At 40.7% G+C, this 25,084-nt stretch overlaps 1 protein-coding gene across 1 annotated transcript; it reads left to right on the top strand.

Moving 5' to 3' along the window:
- Window positions 1-15,276: 15,276 nt before the first annotated feature.
- Window positions 15,277-19,042, top strand: LOC128318804 (uncharacterized). Its single transcript, XM_053236724.1, has 5 exons — window positions 15,277-15,670; window positions 16,403-17,281; window positions 17,441-17,794; window positions 18,532-18,702; window positions 18,932-19,042. Exons 2-5 carry the CDS (start codon window positions 17,239-17,241, stop codon window positions 19,036-19,038), a joined length of 675 nt encoding a protein of 224 aa, XP_053092699.1. The 5' UTR covers window positions 15,277-15,670; window positions 16,403-17,238; the 3' UTR covers window positions 19,039-19,042.
- The last annotated feature ends 6,042 nt before the right edge of the window (window positions 19,043-25,084 follow it).

The following is a 25,084-nucleotide window of genomic DNA, read 5'->3' on the forward strand; positions in this document are numbered from 1 at the left end:
GGCAAAGTTTCGCGGGGTGACAGGAATACAGTAATTAGTTAGGAACTCAGAATAAGAAAACAAATAACCATTTGAGTTTATGAGCTGAGAAACCAAAAGAATATTCTTGTTAAACCAATCTGGAAAAAAAAGAGATTTATTTTTGTATCGAATATCTTATTCCAAATGTAATACCTGTGGGGACTAAAATTGTGTTTGTAAATTAAGTGCCAGGCCAAAAGCACCTGCTTATGGAAATTTGATAATTTGATGGGCAATTTAGAGATATTATAGTTGCATACCATCAGAAAGGGGAGACTGCCAATTTTAGAAAAAAACAAAATTGGGAATAGTGTTCCATATGGATTCGGAATCATTCAAGAACTGCCTCAACCAATTTATCTTAAATGTATTGTTTAAAGAAGCAAAGTCAAGCAAATTAAGACCTCCTTGCTCAAAGCTGTTTATGACAACCGATTTTTTGATGTAATGTCTCTTATGTTTCCATAAGAAGTCAAAAAGCATTCTATCAACCTGTACACTAACTGATTTATCGACATACAATGAAAGAGCTGGATAGATTAATCTGGAAATACCCTCTGCTTTGGCGAGGAGAGCCCTACCTCGTAAAGACAAGTCTCTTTGGAGCCAGGAGTTTAACTTTTTCTCAGCTTTAGTAATTACTGGATCAAAGTTTAATCTTCCTCTAGCATTATCATCTTTACAAATAATTACATCTAAATAGTTTACTTGAGATTTAACAGGAATATCGTGCAAGAAAGGGGCAGAACAAGATTTTAAAGGCAGAAGTTCACATTTATCTAAATTCAAGCGTAGACCAGAGGCTTTAGAAAAGATATTAATAAGATCAAGAGCGATAGGAATCTGTAAATCATTTTTTAAGAAGAGTGTGGTGTCATCAGCTCATTGGCTTATAAGAATATGTTTATCACCTATATTAATACCTTGCAATTGACTATTAGACAAAAAGGTAGTAAGTAGTTGAGCAGCTATCAAGAACAAATAAGGTGAAACCGGGCAACCCTGGCGAACCCCTCTAGACATATCAAACCTTGGAGAAGTGCCAAATTTAAGATTAATTGAGCAGTTGCCATTATTGTATAAAGTTCAGACAGTTTTGCAAAAGAAATCACCGAAACCAAACTTACATAGGGATTGTAAAATAAAATCATGTTCAAGGGAATCAAAGGCTTTATAAAAATCTAAAAAAAAAAAAAAAAACTTTCTTCACTAATCAAGTCATCATAATCTAATAAATCTAAGACAAGGCATATACTGTTAGCAATATGTCTCTTTGGAATAAAGCCTGATTGGGTTTTATCTATTATTGTACCCAGAACACGTTTAAGTCTTTTAGCCAGTAACAGAGCTAATATCTTATAATCACAATTTAACAGACAAATTGGATGTCAGTTATCAAGCAAAAGAGTATCTTTTCTAGGTTTAGGTTCCTAGAAAAATCTAGGTTCTAATATCCTTCAAAGACTGAAAAAAAGATAAAGCTGAATTCTTGCAATAATTAGACTTGTAAAGATGTAGGTGTTCTTGCAATTAAATGAGTGGAGACAACATGCGAGCTGGATGCTGAAGCCGTGAACTGGCTAACTTTATTTTCCGAACAACCCACAAGCCAAAAAACTCTGATCTCTTAAAGGGGAAAACCTTACAAACACCGTACGTGAATTCTGTCACATCTTTAAACATAAGTCGCCACACAAGCCTCCCCAGAATTCACAGAAATCTACACATTCAGTTTGTCAGGAGCACGAATGCTGCATCCCGCTCTTGTATGGGTCACCTGCAGTGAGCTATCAGCAGGAGAAGCTCGAACAACAAACTTGCCAGACGGGTTGACAAAGGCAGGTCGTCCACGTTGGGGTGCCACAGCCACCTCAGCTGGCCAATCCAGGTCTCTGTGAGCTGGTTTAAGGCGATCAATTGAGACACATTCTGACCTCCCTCCTACATCAATAACGAACGTCTTGTCCAAGGATTCCAGAACCTGGAACGGTCCATCATATGGAGGTTTCAATGGCCCCCTGTTCGCATCATGTCGAACGAACACAAATTTTGTAGACAACAGATCGCTGGGAACCCAAGTCTTGCGAAGGCCGTGCTGAGAGGTGGGCACTGGGACGAAAGTGGAGACATGGCTGCGCAGGGTGGTACGGTTAGGTGGGCCAGACCACGGGTTGTCGGTATCAGGCACAAAGTCACCAGGCACCCTAAATGTCTGGCCATAAACCAATTCCGCTGAACAAGCAAGTAAATCCTCCTTAGGTGCCATACGAAGTCCCAGCAACACCCATGGGAGCCAGTCATACCAGTTGTCATCCTTCAAGGCAGCTCTCAGGGCAGACTTCATGGATCGGTGAAAGTGTTCACACAGACCATTCGCGTGTGGGTGATAAGCTGTAGTGTGATGAATGCGACAAACCATGGATGACGTCAAAAACGTGCCGTCTCCAGTTCTTGGGTACAACGAATAAAACATCACAAAGAAGCGAAACGCCAGCCTTGTCAAACATGACGTCAGCCAATTTAAGGCTTGTGACACCTGTCTTCAAGGACTGGACTTCCGGATTGGAACACTGGTCCGCAGCCATACCGGAGTAATTCACCCCCAAGTGTATTGGTGCTCGCCTGCGACAGGCAATCTGCTACCACATTGGACTTCCCTGCAACGTGTTGAAGATCCGTAGTAAATTCTGAAATGTAAGCCAGGTGTCGTTGCTGGTGGGCAGACCATGGCTCTGAAACCTTTGACATAGCGAAAGTCAATGGCTTGTGATCGACAAAAGCAGTGAAGTGCCGGCCTTCGAGTGAAAAACGAAAATGTCGAATGGCGAGGTAAAAGCCAAGCAACTCCCGATCGAACGCACTGTATTTTTGTTCATTTGGACGAAGTTGGCGGCTAAAGAATGCAAGTGGCCGCCAATGCCCATGCACCGACTGTTCCAGGACAGCCCCAACAGCGAAATCAGATGCATCTGTAGCAATAGCGATTGGACTGTCCGGAAGTGGATGCACCAACATGGCAGCCTCTGCTAAAGCCTGTTTAGTGCTGTCAAAAGCTCCAATCATTTCATCGGACCACTTGAGTATGTGACAAAGGGTACTGCGTTTAAGGGCCCTATAGAGGGGGCACATAAGCTCAGCTGCTTTGGGAATAAATCTGTGATAGAAATTAACCATTCCCAGGAATTCTTGGAGAGCTTTAACCGTAGGCGGCAATGGAAAACCCTTAACCGCAGCCACCCGTGAAGGCAATGGAACCACGCCGGCGCTGGTAATTCTGTGTCCCAGAAAATCGATGGATGAAAGGCCGAACTGACATTTGGCGGGGTTAAAGATAAGGCCGTGAGCACTAAGGCGGTCGAAAAGTGAGCGGAGATGCGACAAATGTTCTTCCTTGGATGTGTTTGCAACCAAAATGTCATCTAGGTAGACAAAAAGAAAGTCCAGACCCTGTAACACAGAATCCATGAGCCTTTGAAAAGTGTGAGCGGCATTTTTCAGGCCGAATGGCATTCGCAAAAACTCAAACAACCCAAAAGGGGTGATAATGGCAGTTTTCAGAATGTTGTCCGGGTGGACTGGTACTTGGTGGTACCCCCGCACAAGGTCTACCTTGGAAAAAAATCGCTTTTCCAGCTAGCCGTGCCGAAAAATCTTGAATATGCGGAACAGGGTAGCGATCGGGAATTGTAACATCATTGAGTCTGCGATAATCATCACACGGACGGTAACTACCATCTGACTTAAGCACCATGTGTAAAGGAGAAACCCAAGGACTATTTGAACGGCGTACAATGCCTAACTCTTCCATGTACGCAAACTCAGCTTTAGGGGCAGCTATTTTCGATGAGTCAAGACGGCGAACATGAGCATACACAGGTGGACCTGTAGTAAAAATGTGATGCTCGACACAATGTTTCGGTGTCGCCGTAGAAAAAGTTGGCTGAGTTATGTCGGAAAACTCAGTGAGCATGTGCAAAAATTCACAGCTAGGCTCTGAAGCGTTTGACAAGGTTGTTGTTGAAAAAACACTGAGCGTACACAGAAAAGAACTGAAATCTTTGGCATCGAATAAACGGCGGTTCTGCACATCAACCAACAAACCGTTTGCGCACAGGAAATCAGCCCCCAGCAAAGGACGAGCTACCTTAGCCACAACAAAATCCCAAGTGAAACGGTGCCCGTTAAAACACAACTTAACCTGGCGCTTACTGTATGTTGGGATTTTGCTGCCGTTAGCAGCCTCCAGTAAGTTGCTCTTAAGCTCAGAACGTGCATCGAAAGGTGTTGCCGGCAGCACACTCACCTGAGCCCCAGTGTCACAGAGAAAATCTCGTCCTGATATATCATCCGTAATGAAGAGAAGGCAGCCAGTGTGTCCACGGTCCAGCATTCACAGACTGTGTGGTACTCTTACCACGGAAATTACATGCAAACGACACTTCTTGGCCCTGTCCCCAAAACAAGCATGATAAAAACAAAATCCAGAGTCGGTTCGCCATGGTGGTGCTGGTGCAACCCAATTAGCTGCTCCTAACAGCGGATTAATGGAGGTGTTGAAACATCTTGGTACAGCACAACTCTGTCCGCCATTTTAGCCAGCTCTCATAAGTCCGTAATTGTCGTGCCGGCCAAAGCCGTGCGGACTTGATCTGTCATTTGTCGAAGAAACAGCACCTTGAATATAAAGCAGGGCTTATGTTCACCTAACAATGTCAACATGTGATCCATAAGCTCAGAGGGCTTTGCATCACCCAGTCCTGGTAATGAAAGAAGCTGCCTCGCACGCTCTGATTCAGTCAAACCAAAAGTTCTCAACAGGTAAGTCTTATGGGCGCCATACTTGTCCCTCTCCTGGGGTTCGTTTAACAGGCTTACAGCTCGCGATGCCGTGGAGCTGCTGAGTGAACCCACGACGTAGTAATACTTTGTGTCATCCACAGTGATGTCGCGCAGAGCGGACTGCGCCTCCACCTGTGCAAACTGTGCCACGGCTTGCTGCTCCCAAAACTCCGGTAACTTGAGTGCAACCGCATTGGCCGTCATTTCGTCTTCCACAACAATGACAAAAAAAACTCTGGAAACGTCCAAGAGCATCGGGGTCACCACATGTGGGTGTTCGTGCAATTAAATGAGTGGAGACGACATGCGAGCTGGATGCTGAAGCTGTGAACTGGCTAACTTTATATTCCGAACAACCCACAAGCCAAAAAACTCTCTTAAAGGGAAAAACCTTACAAACACCGTATGTGAATTCTGTCACATCTTAAACATAAATCGCCAAAGATTAGAATAGACATTTGCACAAAATGAGCTGATTACTTTAGAGTCAGAAGTAACGGTACCATTAATATTTAAAGAATTGATTATTAAATTTCTAGAAATATTCTTTTCCATTCTAAAGAAATATGCTGTACTTTGCTCACCTTGCTCTAACCATCTTCTTCTAGAGCGAACAAAAGAGCCCTCTGCCTTATACTTGTAGATTGAATCCAACTGAGTTTGCAGATCAGCAAATTCTGTTAGCTCAGAATCTGACAAACCATCCTGCATTATACTAAAGAGGGACAATATTTTAGAGATGACAGTCTCCTCTTCATGTCTTTTGAGTTTCGTTAGATTACTACCAAAACATTTAGCACATTTGCTAACTTCGTGTTTAAGAAGCTCCCAGTTAGGGCCACATTTGTCTTCCTTTTGTGCTTTGATCCAGTAATATTCAATCAAAAATAAGATGTTTTTTCTCAACTGATCATGCTTAAGCAAAGAAGAGTTAAGCTTCCAGTAAGAGGCTCTAGATCTTGAAGGAGAGAAAACAGAAGATAGAGGGGACTGAATAAGAATCGCCTTATGGTCAGTCATGGGGGAAGGTAGAATGCTAACATAAACATTAAAATCTCTGACAGACTGAGAAACCAGCCAATAGTCTATACGAGACTGTCTAGAACAACTTTTGTTACTCCAAGTATAAAATCTAATATTCGGGAATTTCACCCTCCAAATATCGATAATATCAAATTTATCCATAAATATTTTAAATATTATCAGGCACAATATTCACCACCAATGAAAATTAAAGCATTTGGGTATGCATTAAGCTATAGTTGTCGCGTCACCACCAGCACCTGCCCGCCAGAGGGAGCCCTCGCCCGAGTTTTGACGCCACCCACGAGGAACACTTCCGGGGTTTTACGGACATTTAAGTAGCGCATTCACCATGCTAGGACGCGAAGTATTGTTTTCGGGACATTACCAAGCCTTTTCTCTCTGCCATTGTGTATTTGTTTTGCCTTTTGTGTATGACCCTGTTTACGAATTACTGCCTTTGCCTTGTGTTTTGGATTTGGTTACCTCGCTGCTTGACTTCCTGGTTTTTCGGACTTTGCTCTTGTTGCTTGTTTATGTTTTCTGCCTGCTGTTTTGGATTTGTTTGCTATTAAACTGCTTATGGATCCTACACAACCCACCTCCAGCGATTCTTTACAATAGTATAATTTTTTCTTCAATTGCTTCAAGCAGTAAGTCATTTTCACAAGAACTATTATACCCATATATATTAATTAGAATTATCACAGTATTATTTAAACAGATTACCAAAAACAGAAAGTGTCCATTCGGGTCGCTAAAATGGTGCAAAATGTCCCCAGCAAAAAGGTTTTTCAAAATTAAAACTCCAGCTGAATGTTCCAAACCGTGAGCCATCCAAACGTCATTGTTCCACTGATTTTTCCAAAAAGCAGTATAACTTGTGACGGAGTGGGACTCTTGAAAAAAACGAAAGTCAGTCTTGAACAATTTAGCATACAGGAATAAAGCTTTCCTTTTGGTGTTGTCTCTAAGACCCCTGGCATTGAGAGAAATAACAGAAATAGACATACAAAAAGAACTCTTAACAATGAAAAAAGATGAACAGAGCTTTCTGAGTTTGAAAACATGAGCACTGCTGCTGACGAAACCAAGTCAAGAATGTTTACAGCCGTTAATAGTGACCTGATTCGTAACGAAAAGGAAACTAGAACTTGAAAAATCTCTCTTGAAATGATCAACAGTTTGAACAGACTTACACAGGGTTAAATTCAGAGCCTTCGATGAACGCATGATGACCCACAAAGTGCGCCCTTTTCCCCTCCTTGTGGGCCTTTTCAACAGCCAGCCATAGCAGCCGGTCAAAAGCAGTAAGATCCTTGGTAAACCTAAGACCGTTCGCCTGCAGGTGAAACAGATGAAAGTATTCAGATAAGTGTGTTCTTTTCTGATTTATGCTGGTGACACAGAAAATTGGCGACGAGGATGGCAGTTAATCTTCCTTCTACATATTTGCAATGCCCGGGGGAACCTGCAATTCTTTTCAGTACATGGATACAGATGTTTGAAAACTATCTGTTGGCAATTCATGCAGAGGGGAATGACTGGCCTGATACTAGAAAGCATGCTACACTGCTTCAATTGCCTCTTGAACATGCTGATGTGCATCTTGTCACATATTCCAAGGATAACCTTCCTGTGCTGGGACGCATTAACACTCAGGCAACACATGGATATTGTTCAGTACCCGCTACATTCTATATTGTGAAAAGTGGAAACCCACTAATGGGCATGGACTTAATATCTTCCTTGAATCTGTGCATAAAGGGAAACACCGTACTCACTGCCAAAGAATCTGTGTTTCAGGTGTCAAACTCCACAGCAAGTTTTGGCTGTGCCAAGATGTTGCACCTGTGCAACAGAAACTGTGTCGATTACCGTTTTCTGTGAGGGACGCTGTGTCAACAGAACTGAACCGTTTGCTAGCATCAGACGTTATTGAAAGTGTAGATGCTTCACCCTGGGTATCACCTATAGTAGTGAACCAGAAGAAATCGGGGGATATCAGAATGTGTGTGGATCTCAGGGATCCGAACAAGGCAATCGTTGTGGACAGTTACCCCATTCCACACATTGAGGATCTGTTTTCACAGCTGAGAGGTGCAGTGCTGTTTTCCACAATTGATCTTGCAAATGCCTACCATCAGGTCCCCTTACATGAAGATAGCAGAGACCTTACTGAATTCATAACACACGAGGGTCTGTTCCATTACAAAAGAGTCTGCTATGGATTAGCTTCAGCCCCGGCAGCATTCCAAAAATTTATGTCCACAATCCTCACAGATGTTCCAGGTGTCCAGTGTTATCTCGATGATGTCACCTTGTTTGGTGACTCTATTGCTAGTCATGATGCTCACCTAAAAACAGTGCTGCGCAAACTTCAAGAAGCAGGGCTGTGTCTAAATAAGCAGAAATGTAAATTTCACCAGGAAAAACTCACGTTCCTGGGCCATATCATCTCTAAAGAGGGATTGATGCCAGATAACAGTCACCTGGAGGCAATATGTAATGCTCCACCTCCTTTGGACGTGTCTACACTAAGATCGTTTTTAGGTCTTACGGCATGGTATGCAAAATTCATTCCAAACTTTGCAGCCGTAGTCAAACCTATGAGAAATGTGCTTAGAGCAAACTTCACATGGACTACCAAAGCTCAGAAGAGTTTCCAGACAGTCAAAGAACTGATTGCACAGAGCTCTGCACTGGCTTTATTTGACCCTGCATTGGATACAATTGTCACAACATACACATTGGATTACAGTATCGGTGGTGTTCTGACCCAGCTCCATCCAGATAAATCGGAAAGGTCTGTGGCTTTCCCTTCCAGAGCCCTGACCACTACAGAGAGGAAATACTCAGTAGTCGAAAAAGAAGCTCTTGCTTGCGTCTGGACCACTGAGCGCTGGAGAACGTATCTGTGGGGCATCAAATTCAAGTTGAGGTCGGACCATCAAGCATTGACTTCAGCTGTGCCGCTGACCAAGTTCACTGTTGAGTGCTCATCCTGCCCTGAGCTCGCCAAACTCCACAAGTATGTTGAGAACGGTTGGCTGGCAACAGCTAAAACTCTGCCTGATGACGTGATTCCTTACTTTCTGGTAAGAGATGAACTGTCGATTCATGACTCGTGTGTTGAGAGGAACACATAGGTTGATTGTACCACTCAGTTACATTCAAGGTTGGTCACTCTAGCTCACGAGTTCCTTCAAGGAATTGTCAAGTCAAGTCAAGAGGCTTTTATTGTCATTTCAACTATATATAGCTGACACAGTACACAGTGAAATGAGACAACGTTTCTCCAGAACCTTGGTGCTACATAAGACAACATCGTCACCTCACACAACATAGAGTTACAAAACACAGAGCTGAGGACTAGACTAAGTTGTCCTAGCCACATAAAGTGCATCGTGTGCAACCTAGTGCAAATAGTGCAACAACAAAACAGTGCAGAACAGACAACATGAGACAGTGCAGGACAAGTACTGTACAGGACAAGTACACAAACACAAAATAGCAGCAACCCGTAACCTACTGTATATATATCTATATACAGTGCAATGTGCAAATTTACAAGTATTAAAGTGGCAGTGCCAGTGATGTGCAAAAAGAACCGAGCAGAGCAGCAGTAGTAGTGGTGGAATGTACAATGTAAACAGTCGAACAAGCCAACTTGTTTGTGATAACTTAATGAATGTATGAAGTTGAATGAGTGTGAGTGTGTGTGTGTGTGAGTATGTGTGTGTGAGTTTAGTTCCAGTTCAGTTGTGTGTGTTGAGAAGCCTGATGGCTTGAGGGAAAAAACTATTGCACAGTCTGGTTGTGAGAGCCCGAATGCTTCAGAACCTCTTCCCTGATGGCAGTAGTGTGAAGAGTGTGTGAGAGGGGTGTGTGGGGTCGTCCACAATGCTGTTGGCCTTTCGGATGCAGTGTGTGGTGTAAATGTCCGTGACAGAGGGGAGAGAGAATCCGATGATCTTCTCAGCTGTCCTCACTATCCGCTGAGCAGCTGCTCAGGATGCTCTCGATGGTCCCTCTGTAGAACATGGTCAGGATAGGGGGTGGCAGATGGGCTTTCCTCAGCCTTCTTAGGAAGTAGAGACGCTGCTGGGCTTTCTTGCTGATGGAGCTGGTGTTGAGTGACCAGTTAAGGTTCTCCGTCAGATGAACACCAAGGAATTTGATGTTCTTCACGATCTCCACGGAGGATCCATCGATGTTCAGTGGAGAATGGTCGCTCTGAATTGTGAGGACCAAGCAAAGGCTGAGAGAGCTATATTGTTGGCCTAAGATGGATTTACAAGTACAGTCCACCATTGCAACCTGTGTCACCTGCCAGCTTCACGATAAGACAGCTAGAACCACACATGCACTGCTGACTCTTGTTCAGTATCCAGCGGGCCCTTAGCAGAAACTTGACATAGATTTGGTGGGTCCTTTTGAGATAGGTCCTGCTAGCTGCAGATATGCTATTACATTAATTGACTATTACTCAAAATGGCCATAAGTAGCATTCATATCGAATTCATATACCATCCTGAAGGAAATGGAGTGGTCGAACGTTGGAATAAGGTACTGAAGGATGCTATTCTGACTGCACAAAGAGAAAGAGCTCCATGGACTTCCTTTGTGGTAGAATTCTTGCAAATGTACAGAGCTACTCCTCACGCCACTACAGGAACGTCTCCTTTTGAGCTTTTGTTCGGAAGAAAGATGAGAACAAAGTTGTCAATTCTCACGCCATGCAGCATAACCCCTGCTACAAGGAGACTGAGAATGAAAGCAAAGAAGAAACAACTAAAAATGAAAGTGTACCTGGATACAAAATGGAAAGCAAAAATTCCAAAGCTAAGGGAAAGGGGATTGTGTAGGTGTGAGAAAACTAGCACATGTTATGAAAGGAACCTCAAAATTCAGTGACCCTATACAGATTATCAGGAGAAGAGGAAAGTACAGCTACGAACTGAATTATGGACGGACATGGGACGTCTCATCTGGCACCACTGCATAGAGATCTCGGGTCAGCGGAACAACCAAGCTCTGCCTCAACAACAGAAAGTGTTGATAGACCAACAGAAGGACAGCATGTCAGAAGGAAGCCAATGTGGCTGAAGGACTATGTAACGTAAACCTTGATAGTAAGATTGAAACCAAGATATGTCTTAGGTTAAGTCAAACTGTTCTAATATTCATATAAATGTTCATGTTGTACATGCTTGGTTAACAAGACATTGTTCAGTAAATGGGTAAAGTATAAAAGAGAAAAACTAATCAAGATATAGTAAATTCCTGAACTTTTGTTGATGTTTGTATTGCTGTACAATTGCCACGGAAGTACAGGTTTTATTGTTAAGTTAGGGGGAGATGTTGTGTTCAATTATGAAGTCTGTTGGTTAAGAAGTACCACTAGGGGGAGTTGTTGTAAGGGATTGTCATGCATACATATAAGTGAAGGAGGAATGTTTTGTCTTGCAGTGCTTCAGTAAACAGATGAAAGTATTAAGATAAGTGTGTTCTTTTCCGATTTATGCTGGTGACACAGCAATGATCGCTTGTGGCCTTGCGGTCTTCGAAATTCTCCTCCCAATGCGGTGGACAGTATCAATCTTATCTGGAAAAGTTTTGCCCTTCTGTGGAAAGGTGGCCACACAAATGCGGATGGATTCGGCTCTGATATTTTCATTTTCTTTTTCAGGTATTCGATTCTTTTTTTACAGAGCTCCATCTTCTTTTCCTCAGTAACAAGTCTAACTTCGAAGTGCCCGACCCTCCCTTTAATATCATTCAGTTTAGCACAGACAAAGTCCACAGTTTTTTTGAGTCCTTCAAGTTTAAGAGCGTTGTCCTCCACCATTTTCTCCAGGGCGTCAGAGCGATTATTTATCAGCTGAGAGAGGGTGGAAATCACATCGTCCTCCTCTGCGAAGTATTTAAGAGGATCTCACTGGGAGATGCATAGCTGTGAAAACTCACGTTATCAGACACACGTGAAACATGCAATATCTCTTTTTCTTTTCTTTTGTCTGCTGCAGGTTTCATCTTTAAAGCATCGAGGGGCACTATATCTCTCTCTGACTCTCGCTGGAGGCGGTCGCATTTTTTCCTCTCTCTGCTGTGTCTGTGTGCCTCTCCTGTCTCGTCTCTATTTTTCCTTCTGCTGGTGAAGCTTCTCGAATCCTAAATTATGGAATTGATAAGCTGGTCCCTCAACGCAATTGATACGATCCTTTCACGAAGGTAAGGTAAGTGGAACATTGTCTGTCTGGCACCTCTGTCCCTAGAAGACGTCGAAGATGTCTACATATTTGGATTTTTGATAGCAGGTGTCCTGATGATTGGCCTGGGGATGTTCCTGATCTATCGACAAATTGGAAAGCAGGCAGCCAATAAAGAATCCCCCAAGCTGTCAGCTGTCATCACACACCATTGTGGAGCCGTTGCTGACCAGGTGAGGGCATTACATCAGAAGGTGACACGGATTGAGGAACTGTACCATCTACAATCCGTGGACATCCCCCGACGCTTGGATACCATCACGAATATGTTTTCGGAACTGTGTAAATCCAACGCGACCCAGTCTGCAATCATGGTCACGCGCCAGGAGGAGATGACTAGGGGTCTCACGGCCCTGCAAGGGGACATAAAGTTGGGGGCCATGCAGAACCAGGTGCCCGACTAAATTGTACGATCTCCTGAGTTCTTAGATTTGCTTGATTATATTTGTGCATTTTCCTCCCCGGCTAATTTTTCTTTCTCCCAGAGGACCTTCATCACAGAATATGCTTTGTTTTGACTTTGATCTGCACCGGACACTCCAAAGACACACAGCTGTGATAACAACAGCTCCCCAAAGCACACCATATCAAATTCGGCTAGTACACACTGTTTTCGTAAATACTCTGCCCTAGTCAAGGACTGCCTCAGTGTCACATTTTCCTCTTTTTTTCTAATCTCTAGTCATATATATACACACATACTATATACATATATGTGTGTGTGTGTGAGTGTGTGTATTTTGTATATATATATATGTAGCCCTCTCTCTCTCTGCATGCTTACTGGCCTCTAGCACCACCGCTGATACTCTGCGCTGTGTTGTGTGTGTTCGTGGGTGGTGGTAGAGAGGAGACGTGGACACAGAGGGGTTCAGGATCGTGGCTTGACTGTTTATTCCACAGCACGGCATCTATAGTGTTGACAACATGAACTGAAAAAAAGATGGCGCACTACACGCGTATCAACACTACGGTACATCAAGAGGCTCAAAAAGCGCTAAAGATACTTGAATCTGCGCTAACACAACAGTGTCATAGCAACATCTTGTGGACAACACAATACACTGCCCTACATCCACACCTTCTTCAATTGATGGCGTCCCAGCCATCTGATTAACCAAAACTCAAATGTGGTCTGATCTATGACAATCAAATGCCGGCTTCTTCTTGGGTTTCTTCTTGGAGGGTTGGGCCCTTGAGTGGAGGTGGCACCACTACCAGTCACAAGCACTCCCTCTCCTTTACTTGTTTCTTCTGTCCAGATGTCAGCCTCCTCTGTGCTCATTTGCCTCCCCTCTTCATCAGCTGTTCCAATCAGGGCTCTGTCCAGAATCTCATCTGAACCATCATCCCCTGTTCCCTCTTCGCCCTCCAATTCAATGCCTGCCTCACTTATCTCACCATCTGACTCGCCCCCTTCTACGATCACTCCTTCGTTTCGTTCCACTGGAAGAAACATACACTGCGTCAAAAGGTTTCTATGAACCACTCTCTCCGCTCCTCCATCCTCTGGCCGCACCAAGTACACAGGCAAACCTGGTTGCTTCCTGACCACAACATATGGCCATGCCTCCCATCAATCTCCCAACTTCTGCTTCCCCTCCACATGACAGACCTTGACTAAGACTCTATCTCCTGGACTGAAGTCTTCACTCTTAGCTCTTTTTGTCATAATACTTTTTCTGTTGTCCTTTTGCCAGCTGAGATGTCGGATTAGCCAGGGCATAGGCCTGCGTCAGGGAGTCATACAGGGTCTGGACATACTCGCTGTATTCACACAGCTGGTTCGTTGCGGGGGACCCGAAGATGAGGTCCACCGGGAGCCTGGGATGTCTACCAAACATAAGGTAGAATGGGCTATAGCCAGTGGAGTCATGTCGCGAGCAGCCCGTTGCCCTGGGGGTGGTAGGGCATGGTGTGGGTTTTAGTGATGCCAGCACACTTGCATAGCTCCTTCACAATTGCACTTTCAGAATTGCACCCTTGATCAGCATGTAACCTTGCAGGGAACCCAAAACAGCAGAAGAAATTCCTCCACAAGACCCTGGCTACTGTGCCTGCCTTTTGGTCCCTGGTGGGGTAGGCCTGCGTGTAGCAAGAAAAGTGATCCGTAACAATGAGCACATTCTCCATACCACCCTTGGCTTTCTCCAGCATCAAGAAGTCCACACAGACCAGCTCCATGGGGGCACTGGTAAGGATACTGACAAGGGGGGCCCTGACGTTGGCTGTGGGAGTTTTTCTAAGGCTGCACCTCTCACACTGTTTGCACCAAGCCTTGATCTCCTGGAACATTCTTGGCCAGTAAAATCTTTCTCTTATCATCTGTAGTGTCCTCTCATTGTGAAGGGCTGTTTTGATGGTTTCACACAGCTTTTCTGGCAGTATTAGTTGCTCCACCACCCCTTTATGGCAGTCTCTAACGCTGCGATACAGGATCCCTTTTTTTACCACTAACCTTCTCCACTCTTTGAAGAGGAGACCCCCAGTGGCGCCCACTTTCATCTACTTTCATAAGAGCCATTAACCACTACTGTGGAGTGTTCAGTGCTGAACACGGGAATCTCAAAACCAGGCACAAATTCTATTTTTTGGCCTCTGGTAAAAAGAGTTAATTACTACTGAAAACACTGAAATTATACTTAATTATACTTAAATACTGCTTTTATACTTAAAGCAGCCGCTCTTCCTGAAACTACGGTTAATCAGGCCGCTTGTGCAATTCTGGGGCGCGGCTTTTAGACACTTAGCAGTAATAACACCGAAAGCGGAAAGCGCGCGCCCGCAAGCTCCTACACAACCAAAGCAACTTAACTTTTATACAAACTGAAATTTAAATAAATAACAAAACCAACACACAAAAGGTCACAGTATTTATGAGTATCCAGGGTAAATGTTTTTATATTTACGCCTTTACTTTTAAATAATGGGCAAAATCGATCAAGTTTATAGAGACGGTATAAATCATTAAGGCAAATAAAAATAAAAACATTTAAGAAACTTTATTATTATTATTATTATATAAAAATATTATTATATAAAATATATATTAATATAATAATATACAATATAAAATAATAATAATATAAAATAATATAAAATATTATTATTATAAATCTAATCATGAATAAATTTTTAAAAAATATCGATGGATCATTTCACAGAGGAAATCTCTGACACCAAAAATATTAATATTTCTCTTATTATATTTTCTCATCCTGGACAGAACATCACCCTGCTCTGTAACATCACTAATTATACTGAGATATCATGGTATCGACTGAGATCTGAGGAGGTGAAGCTGCTGATATCTGCTGAAAAAGGGAACCTGAAGAAAACCTTTTTCTTCATTTATAATGTGAACGAGAATCACTTTGTTGTAACAGAAAGCAGCAGTTCAGTCGGTTTAGTGATTACTGGAGTTAGAGAGACAGATCTGGGATTTTATTACTGTGGAGGTCGAAACAGAACGACACACATTCAGTTTGGGAAACCCATCAGACTGAACTTTACAGGTGGGTGCCAATACTTTATTTACGGTGCTTGTTGATAGTGCATTTAGTTTTTGTGTTTATATTTACATACTGAATTACTGCAATGTTAATAATTATCTGAAGACTATTTAAGATGCATTATTGTTTAGTACTTGTATCAGAGCACTGCTGAATTCTGCATTGTGATTGGTCAGAAGGTGTTGATTAATTCTCTATAACAGCAGCTCTGACACTAGTGCAGCTGCAAATCACAGCTTTATATTAATGCACTCGTTCTAATATGTTATCGTTTCTATAGTAATGGCTCATTCACAGGGACGCTCCACATAAATGGATTAAAAACGTGTGTAATTGTTGATATGGTGATGTTTTCTGTAAGTAGATGTTTATTTAAAATTTAAGAAAGGAGTCTCCAGTGTCAGCGCTTTGTAACAGTCAGAGGTAAAGCTGTAACTTTAACTTTTCCGACAAGCTGCGTTTTTTTGTCTAACTTGTTTCCTGGACATTCCACAACATTAAACATAACTATAAATGAATAAAAATAAAACACTCAAGGTGTGCTGTTATAAGAAATGAATGTGTGTGTGTGTGTGTGTGTGTGTGTGTCTGATGAATGTGTGTGCATCTAATGAATGTGTTTGTGTCTAATGAGTGTGAGTGTGTGTCTAATGACTGAATGAAACCAGCAGTATAAATGCTGTTTAGGTCAATTATGACAGAATTTTATGTGGATTGAATTCTGTTTTCTTCCAGACAAGTGTGTTAGCAGTAGAGACCTGATCGAGACGGTACCTCAAACACTCCTGATGAATCCTAGTGAACAGAGTCAGAAACTCTTCTCATTATTAAAGTAAAGCATCATTAGTTCAACTCCACACGATGTTATGAAACAGTTCTCTGCTGCTCCTGTGTGTCTCTCTGCAGGAAGTCAAGCTGCAACACACTGCTGATTTGACCTGTGTGACCTACACAAGAGTCTCCTGAAGGCCCAGAAACTATTTAACAGCATGAATCACCACGTCACAGAGAACCTGCTATGATCTGGTCTACATCTGACCACAACATTTAGTACAATAATTTTTAATAAGTTTCATTAAATAGATAGATATGTGAGAATTATTCTAAAAGCTGTGGTCAGTTTTCATTTAAAGACGTTTCAGAAATGGTATTTATAGCGTCTCTGAATTCTGAGTAAAGGTCTGAGCTCATGTTTCTGTTCAGCTGTGTGCTATGTCCTGTTCAGACCGTGTGGTTAACACCACCAGTAGCCCTCATCTTCCTTCCATTTTAGGATATGTGAAGAAAGCATTGTGTTGTGTTTTTTTTTTTTTTTTTTTGTTAGCATTGTAGGTAGATCTGTGTAAAGAACATAAACTGCTAAAATGTTGATTGTGCTCGGATCTATATGCACCTTCGTGATGTGAGCAGTTTATTGGACAGATAAAATACAGAGCAGGATGTAGGACCATGTGGCTAAAACCAGGCCTGAAATGCACCCTGTTTTTTTTTTTTTTTTTTTTTTTAACTCCACAAACTGAGTGTGAAACATCAGCACTTTTTCTCAGAGTGCTGGAGGGTGTGTGTGAGACATGGCCAAACTCCTGTCTACATTTATTCTACAGATGCTGTTTGGTGAGTTCATATACACATTAGCAAAATAGATAGTAAACTATAAATGAGTGTTATTAGCCACTGTACCTGTGAGAGTGTGAGTAATGTTCAGGAATGGATTAATGCATTAAGGCTGGTTTGGACAGTGATGATGAATCTGCTCTCCTGTTGTGCTTTTAGCTTTCTTTACACCGTGTCTCCTTCAGATTGCTTCAACTGATCATTTATCTGTCCATCCTGGAGAGAGCATCATCCTGCTCTGTAACATCACTAATTATTCTGAGATATCATGGTATCGACTGAGATCTGAGGAGGTGAAGCTGCTGATATCTGCTGTAAAAGGGAACCTGAAGAAACAGTTTATCCTCAGTTATAATGTGAACGTGAGTCACTTTGATATAACAGAAAGCAGCAGTTCAGTCAGTTTAGTGATTATTGGAGTTAGAGAGACAGATCTGGGATTTTATTACTGTGGAGGTCAAAACAAAACGACACATATTCAGTTTGGGAAACCCATCAGACTGAACTTTACAGGTGGGTGCCAATACTTTATTCAGTCTGATTATTGCTATTTGATTTTGTTTTAGTATGTATATTTATTTCTCATAATATTATTTATAACATTTTGGGTATTATTTCAAGGCTTGTTTTTAATGAACAAACAATAAAATCTAGCGCCTCTAACACTCCAGACTTCATTTCCTCTCTTGCTTCATTTTCTTCAAGGTTTCTTTATTTTTGTTCAACAACACTTTAAAGAACAACATTAAAATTATGGCTACATTTATTTTATGTTCAGGGTTTAATGGGTTCTTTGAAAGGTTTAGTTGTTTAGAAGATACTATCATCTCTGATAATCTGATCGATGTGGCAGGATTAAGCACTTTAAAAAAATTTGAATATTTCAAAATCTGTATTGATGTGGTTTTAGACATTGAATATACTGAATTATCTGTGAGAATATCGGTTCAGTGTGGATGATAAGTGTTTCAAATAGTGACTCACTTTCCAATTTCATGATTGAGTTTAATAAAAACAAAATATAATATGAAGCCTTTGATGACCGCTAAAACAGAGAACAGAAAATACTTTTCTCTTGCTTGGGTTATTATTGTTTTGTTGTTGTTTAATGTTACACAGTGTATCGGAGACAGCCTGATTGTTGTGTGTGTTTAATACTAAATTACAGTTAGAAAAGAGCAGAATGTCTTCGGACTCACTTTCCGCTCTGATACTTTACTGATATCTCTGTGCTCCTCTGCGTGTTTCAGAAGATCAACATCGTGAGACTGATCACTCAGACACACAGCAGTCTGCACCTCCTGCACACTGTGGAGATATTATTATTATTATTATTATTATTATAATCCTGTCGTGTGTGTGTGTGGTCTCTGTTTCAATAAGCATCACCTGCTCCTCTCTGTACTGTTCCAGTCTACAAGGTGAGAACTTGCAGCTTAAAGACCAACATTCACATAGTTCACCCTGTCACACACATTTTCCTTTATTTACTGCACTTCCTGTTGTGACTTCATGTCACGCAGCAGCCCTCGTACACTAGTGCAGAATGAATGTGTGTAATGAAAACATTAGTTATTGTGAAAAGCTGTGTAGTGTTCGACATTTCTGAGATTGTCGTCTTTGTCCATGTTGAATTCTCTTATTTTTCAGATAAGTGTTCTTTCACCGGGGACTCGGATGAGAAGGTAACAGAAAAACAAGGAAATGTAGTTGATAGAAGGCAGTGCTCAGATCATGTCACTATTAAAGCAGACTAAAAATGTCACATTATCAGATGTTTCTCTGTGCAGGAAGTGGACCTGCAGCTGTCTGATTTGACCTCTGTGACCTACACAAGTGTCTCCTGACGGCCCAGAAAACATTAGCAACAATTTATAACGCTTTATATAAACACATGGACAGAGGTGTGGTGCAGTTTCCTGCTTTTATTTCTGTACTTTTATAGGGTTTATAGACCTTATATTGCTAATAGTTGCACATGATTTGTACTGCTTTTGTAGAGCTTTACTCTGTCATTGTCTATAAGATTAAAATGTAAGGAGGAATACCATGTTTCAACCGCACAGTGTTTCTTTAAACAGGCAGTGAATGGCGCTTTGAGATTGAATATGACTTGTACATAGTCAGATGGTGATGAAATGTGTGTGTAAGGCCAATTCATTTGTAAGTGCTATACACCAAAACATTTGGGTTTGAGATCAAAAAAATGGATATGAGACAGAATTTAAGAGTTTAGGATTTCAGCTTTTGTTTCTAAATCTAGATGTGTTAAATCATAGAACCTTTTGTATCAGACAACCCATTTTTTAGGTGAGCAAAAGTATAGGAACAGATAGGTTTTGAAGTAAGTCAAAGTAAATAAGACAATACTTGGTTGCATATCCCTTGCTTGCAATAACTACATCAAGCCTACGACTCACTGACATCACCAAACTGTTGGTTTCTTCTTTTGTGATGCTTTTCCAGGCTTTTACCGCAGCCTCTTTCAGCCTCTTTCAGCCTTCTTTACATCTACATATAAATACCAGGAAATAAAAGCTGAAATTCTATGCTCTCTTCTCATATTCACATTTTGATCTCAAACTCAAATGTCTTCAGTCTACAGCAAAAAAAAAAAATAAAAAAAAAAAAAATAAAATAATTTAACTGACCCAAAATTGCTGTCCCAATAGTATCAGAGGGGACTGTATACCTTATTGGTAGACATATTTTCACCATATTCCTATACTGGGAAATAATATAATGTTTTTTTGTACCTTTTAATAATGTTGCAAGTAATTGATCTAAAACATGTAATATCAGTGCGACAGAAGCAGCTCCACAATCAGCCATTAAATAGTTTAATATAAAGGCTTGTGATGGAAATAAATGATTTATCTTTACTGTATGTTAGTGGTGTAGACAGTAATACAGGAATGTAGCACATGTACAGTATCCTTTTGCTGCCACCTACAGGTTGAATTTATTCAGTGTGTAAAGGGTTAAAGAATATAAAAGACATTATTTCTCTTTAATTAGAGAGGCAATTATCATTGATGATGTACATACACAGATGTAATGACATGCAAAACTATCTGTTGAAGTCAAATCGAGGTTTAGACATTTAGATTGAGAGATTCAGAATGAGATTTTCTCTGTTTTTGTCCTAGACACAGCAGACGCTGACACAAACACACACTATAAAAGATTACAATGATTACACATTTTACACTGAGATTGTAAGTCTTATCATCCAGTTTTAAATGTTCTCATTTTAGTCCCTATAACTTTTTTAATTTAAAATTGCATACATCACAGTGCTGTTGAATTCTGGATTGTGATTGGTCAGAAGGTGTTGATTAATTTTCTATAACAGCTGCTCTGACAGTAGTGCAGCTGCAAATCACAGGTTTATGTTAATGCACTCGTTCTAATATGTTATCGTTTTAAAAAATGTGTAACTGTCGATATGATGACATTTTCTGTAAGGTGACAGACCTTATCCTGAGAAGACTGGGCAGGAATACATTGTGCACACACTCATTCACCCCTAGGGGCAATTTAGCACAGCCGGTCGACTTCCCGGGGGGCACAGTGGCTTAGTGGTTAGCATGTTAGCCTCATGCATCCGGGGTTGGGGATTCGAATCCCGCCTCTGCCCTGTGTGCATGGAGCCTACATGTTCTCTCTGTGCTTTGGGGGTTGCTCCGGGTACTCCAGTTTCCTCCCCCAGTCCAAAGACATGCGTTGGCATCTCTAAATTGACCGTAGTGAGTGAATGGGTGTGTCAGTGTGTGTGTGAGTGTGTGTGTGTGTGTGATGGGTTGGTACCCTGTCCAGGGTGTCCCTTGCCTTGTGCCCCGAGTTCCCTGGGATAGACTCCAGTCTCCCTGCAACCCTGTGTAGGATAAGCAGTACAGAGGATGGATGGATGGACAGTCCACCTACTGGCATGTTTTTGTGAAGAAAATGGAGAACATGTGAAACTCCACACAGACAGTAACCTGAGCTCAGGATCTATGAGGACCTGTGAGGCATCAGTGCTACCCACTGCACCACTGCGCTGCTCTTTGGGTTTATATGGTTAAATAAATAAAAGATTATCTATGTATTTCATGTTCTCCTAAGCTTCTCTAGAGCAGGTTGGAACTCTTCACCTGCAGTGATCCTGACTGTTAGACCCTGTGACAACATCACACTGTACTGCAACATCTACCAGCACTGATATGGTCTGGTGTTGATGATGTTCCTGAATCAGGTACAGAGAGAGAGGTATGTAAACCCAGGAGGCTCAGCCTCTCTATCAGACTCTGTGAGAAAATACTAAACTGAAGTAAAGGACCAGCATTCTCACAGTCTGGTCTTTATATATCTGAAGTCCGGAGTGATGAATCTATTACTTGATACTTTTTATAATGGAGGCTATAAATGCAGTCCATGTGAATTCATATCCAGGATTTCAGTGTATGAGGAAGGTTTTACTTATCCTACTTTCATTAGAAAGGGAATATAATGTGATGACCACCATTGTATTTTAGAGTGGAAAGTTTGGCAGCCACAATAGCTCTAGTGAAACTCTGTGGCCTGCACTTCAGTAAAGGTTATATATATATATGTATGTATAAACAGACATTGTGCTGTGGTTTTATTGAGAAATGGCAGTTTCCAGCCACAACCCACGCAGTTCATTCTTTTCCTGTTCTGCCTTCACAACACACTGTGGTTTATGTTTTAGGTGTGGTTAAGGGCATCAGGGAGTGTGCAGCGCTGGACGCCTCTCATTTCTATCTGCTCACTCTCATTCTCATGCTTAACCTCAGTGTCATCTACAAACGAGGTGAGAGGCTCAAGTGTAGGTGAAATTAGAATGCATGTTCATGCAAAAGTAATCCATTTCTTTGACACCCGATGTATTATGGATTTTATATATCATACTAATGATATTAATTAATAGGTAATAATATATAAAGGCTTTCACATACCATACTGCAAATGCAACAATTACTTTTTTACTATTTTCTTTTTCCTTTTTTTAAGTTCATCAGATATAAAGTAACTGTTCATTAACAACTGCAAAAAAAAAAAAAAAATTAAACAGTTTGCTGCAGCGGTTACTTCAAAAAATCAATAAAATATGTAATTTAGCCAGGGTGGCCAAAAGTTTTGCATACAACTGTATATCCAATAAATATTCCTAATGCAATACATCCTGTTAAAAACAAACAAACAAACAAACGAAAAAACATAGTTTTGAAGTGTATAATTGTTCCTATGAACAATTATCAGGTCAAATAATCAGCACAAACCTGAAATAAAACCTATTATTCTGTCATAAAAGTATCTTCTATCAAAACGTGCACTAGTATAAGGGGTGAAGAGGCCTAACAGGCAGCGTAATGGAAAGTACATCATTCAGAATGTGTGAACATAGGCGTTTGACCACAGAGGGCTCTTTTTTCTTGCTGGGGGAAAAAAATAAACACACTTCTGTATCTGCTGGTGCTGTTAGTAACCACAAATGCTGCACATGAAATAACCACCACACTGGTAAACAAAAGTTCTGTTACAAATGATTCAGTACATCTCTTCATACAAGGGGTTTAGACCACTTTAATTTTCTTTGCAATGTCCAAGGGTTTATGCCCACCATCTTGTTGCCTTTTGGTTCTGCGCATACACCCTGAAATTCACCCATTTGTTTCCAACACTGTTGAGTATCTGCACTTTATATCGGTTCTGTTGGACTGCTGCTGCCACCATCCATATATCCATATATATATTCATATACACCTTTTTTTAATCCCTTCATATATTTTTTATATTCAATATTTTTCTTTATATTTCTCTACATATATTTTTTTATGTATATATTTTTCTTTATATTTAATATTTTTCTATATTTTCTTTTCTCTGTTGGAACAGTTGTAAAAAGCATTTCACCGCAAGTCGTACTGTGTATGGTTATGCATGTGACAAATAAAATTTGAATCTGAATTTGAATTTGAATTTGAGTAGGTAGGTACATCTACATACCTTGAGATGTGCTTATGGCACTTACTCAGCAGCCTGTATACACGTTTAACAAGAACAGAACAATTACTCATACTCATACTCATTACTACAATATTCTACAGATGTGGGGCTGGAGTGAAAAAATATTGGGAAAGTACTTCATGAGACATGGCTACAGGAGCATACGGTATATCTGAAGCTAATGCTAACATCAAACACTTTCAGACCTTACATGGCTGCTGTTTTCTGTACCTCTGTGTCCTTGTAAATTTTTGTATTTATGTAATCCTTGTAAATTGGCATGCCTTGTTTTACTGCAGTGACAAAACAATTTCCCAGAGGGACCATTAAAATACTGAACCTTCCTACAGACCTAACAAGCAACTAACCAATCAAGATATGAGTGTTTAGTTTTAATCAAGATATGAGTGTTTAGTTTTAATCAAGATATGAGTGTTTCGTGAAACCAAACAGCAAGCCTGACTCAGTGCTGGAGGTAGGTGTGACCCCTTGGGCACTAAGAAACTGAAATGGGTCTAAACCCAAGAGACGTACTGAAACTTTTGTAATGGAGCTTTTGTTTACCAAGGTGTGGGTTATTTCCTGTAGAGGGTTTATGGTTATTAACACCACCAGCAGATATAGAAGTGATTTATGTGTTGTTTTTCTGCTAATGAACACTGTCTTCACGTGTGTTCTAAAAAAGTGATAAATCTGTGGTAATATACATAAACAGTCTGTAAATAAACTTTCCATTACACATCACCCTGCCCGTTAAGCCTATTCACCCCTTATACTAGTGCACGTTTTGACAGAAGTTATTTTATGAATTTCCCAGATCAAATGATTATTTGACCGGACCCATCATTAGGAATCAACACAAAACACTACAAACAGGATATTTTATACTACCAATATATCTAAACCAATTACTCATGTGAACACATAACATTGTTGCTGTCATTATTATATTTATAATATTATACTAGTATTTTATCATAGCAACTCTATTATTATTATTATTATTATTATTATTATTATTATTATTGTTGTTGTTGTTGTTGCTGCTGTTGCTGTTATAATTGACTTTTTGCACTTCCTTAAAATTCCTTAAAACACCCTTACAATTAACACATGTATTTTAAATGTGGCTATTACAGTAAAGGTCAGCTACGCGGCAGTAAATATGACAGCCCATTAAATATGAAGACACCAACTGTCTCTCTCTCTCTCAACCAACTGTCTGCACAAAGACAAAACATGAAAACATGAAGGAAAACATGCTTCCACAATTGCTTGTTAATTTAAACAATATGCATTTAACAAATATTATTAAAAAAGTATTTTAGTGACTTCTTTAGGGCCAAAACTTCAAACGTCCTGGGATCTCATTTATCAAAGCATGCATAAGTTGTCCCTCTGGGGATATATACACCTATAACAATAACAATGATATATATACCTATAACTGTAATGCTACGGTCTACAAAGACATTCTATACAAATGTGCGCTTCTAACTTTGTGAAACAGTTTGGGGAAGAAACACATATGGGTGTGATGGTCAGGGGTGCACATACTTTTGGCCATATAGTGTATTTTCCCTACCGTTCCATACCCTTCCCTTACTAGCAGAATGTTTTTTTTAGAAGCTAAGGACCCTTATTTATTCAATAAACCCTTGAAGAATCTTTTTTCTAGCTAATGCTAGCTGGCTAATGTGGCCGGTGTGTTTTTGTACATTAGAGGCTCGAATACTAAGACTGCAACCCAAACCACATACATATCTTACATAAACATTCATGAATGTTTTT

The sequence above is a fragment of the Pangasianodon hypophthalmus genome, chromosome 9 (genome assembly GCF_027358585.1).
Source record: "Pangasianodon hypophthalmus isolate fPanHyp1 chromosome 9, fPanHyp1.pri, whole genome shotgun sequence".
NCBI classification, from domain to species: Eukaryota; Metazoa; Chordata; class Actinopteri; order Siluriformes; family Pangasiidae; genus Pangasianodon; species Pangasianodon hypophthalmus.

What these genes read in the sequence shown, in the direction of transcription:
- LOC128318804 (XM_053236724.1), top strand. Translation starts at nt 17,239, where the DNA reads ATGGCCAAACTCCTGTCTACATTTATTCTACAGATGCTGTTTG. An exon ending in CATCAGACTGAACTTTACAG is followed by an intron (nt 17,795 to 18,531) that starts GTGGGTGCCAAT and finishes TGCGTGTTTCAG; the next exon opens with AAGATCAACATCGTGAGACT. An exon ending in GTACTGTTCCAGTCTACAAG is followed by an intron (nt 18,703 to 18,931) that starts GTGAGAACTTGC and finishes CTTATTTTTCAG; the next exon opens with ATAAGTGTTCTTTCACCGGG.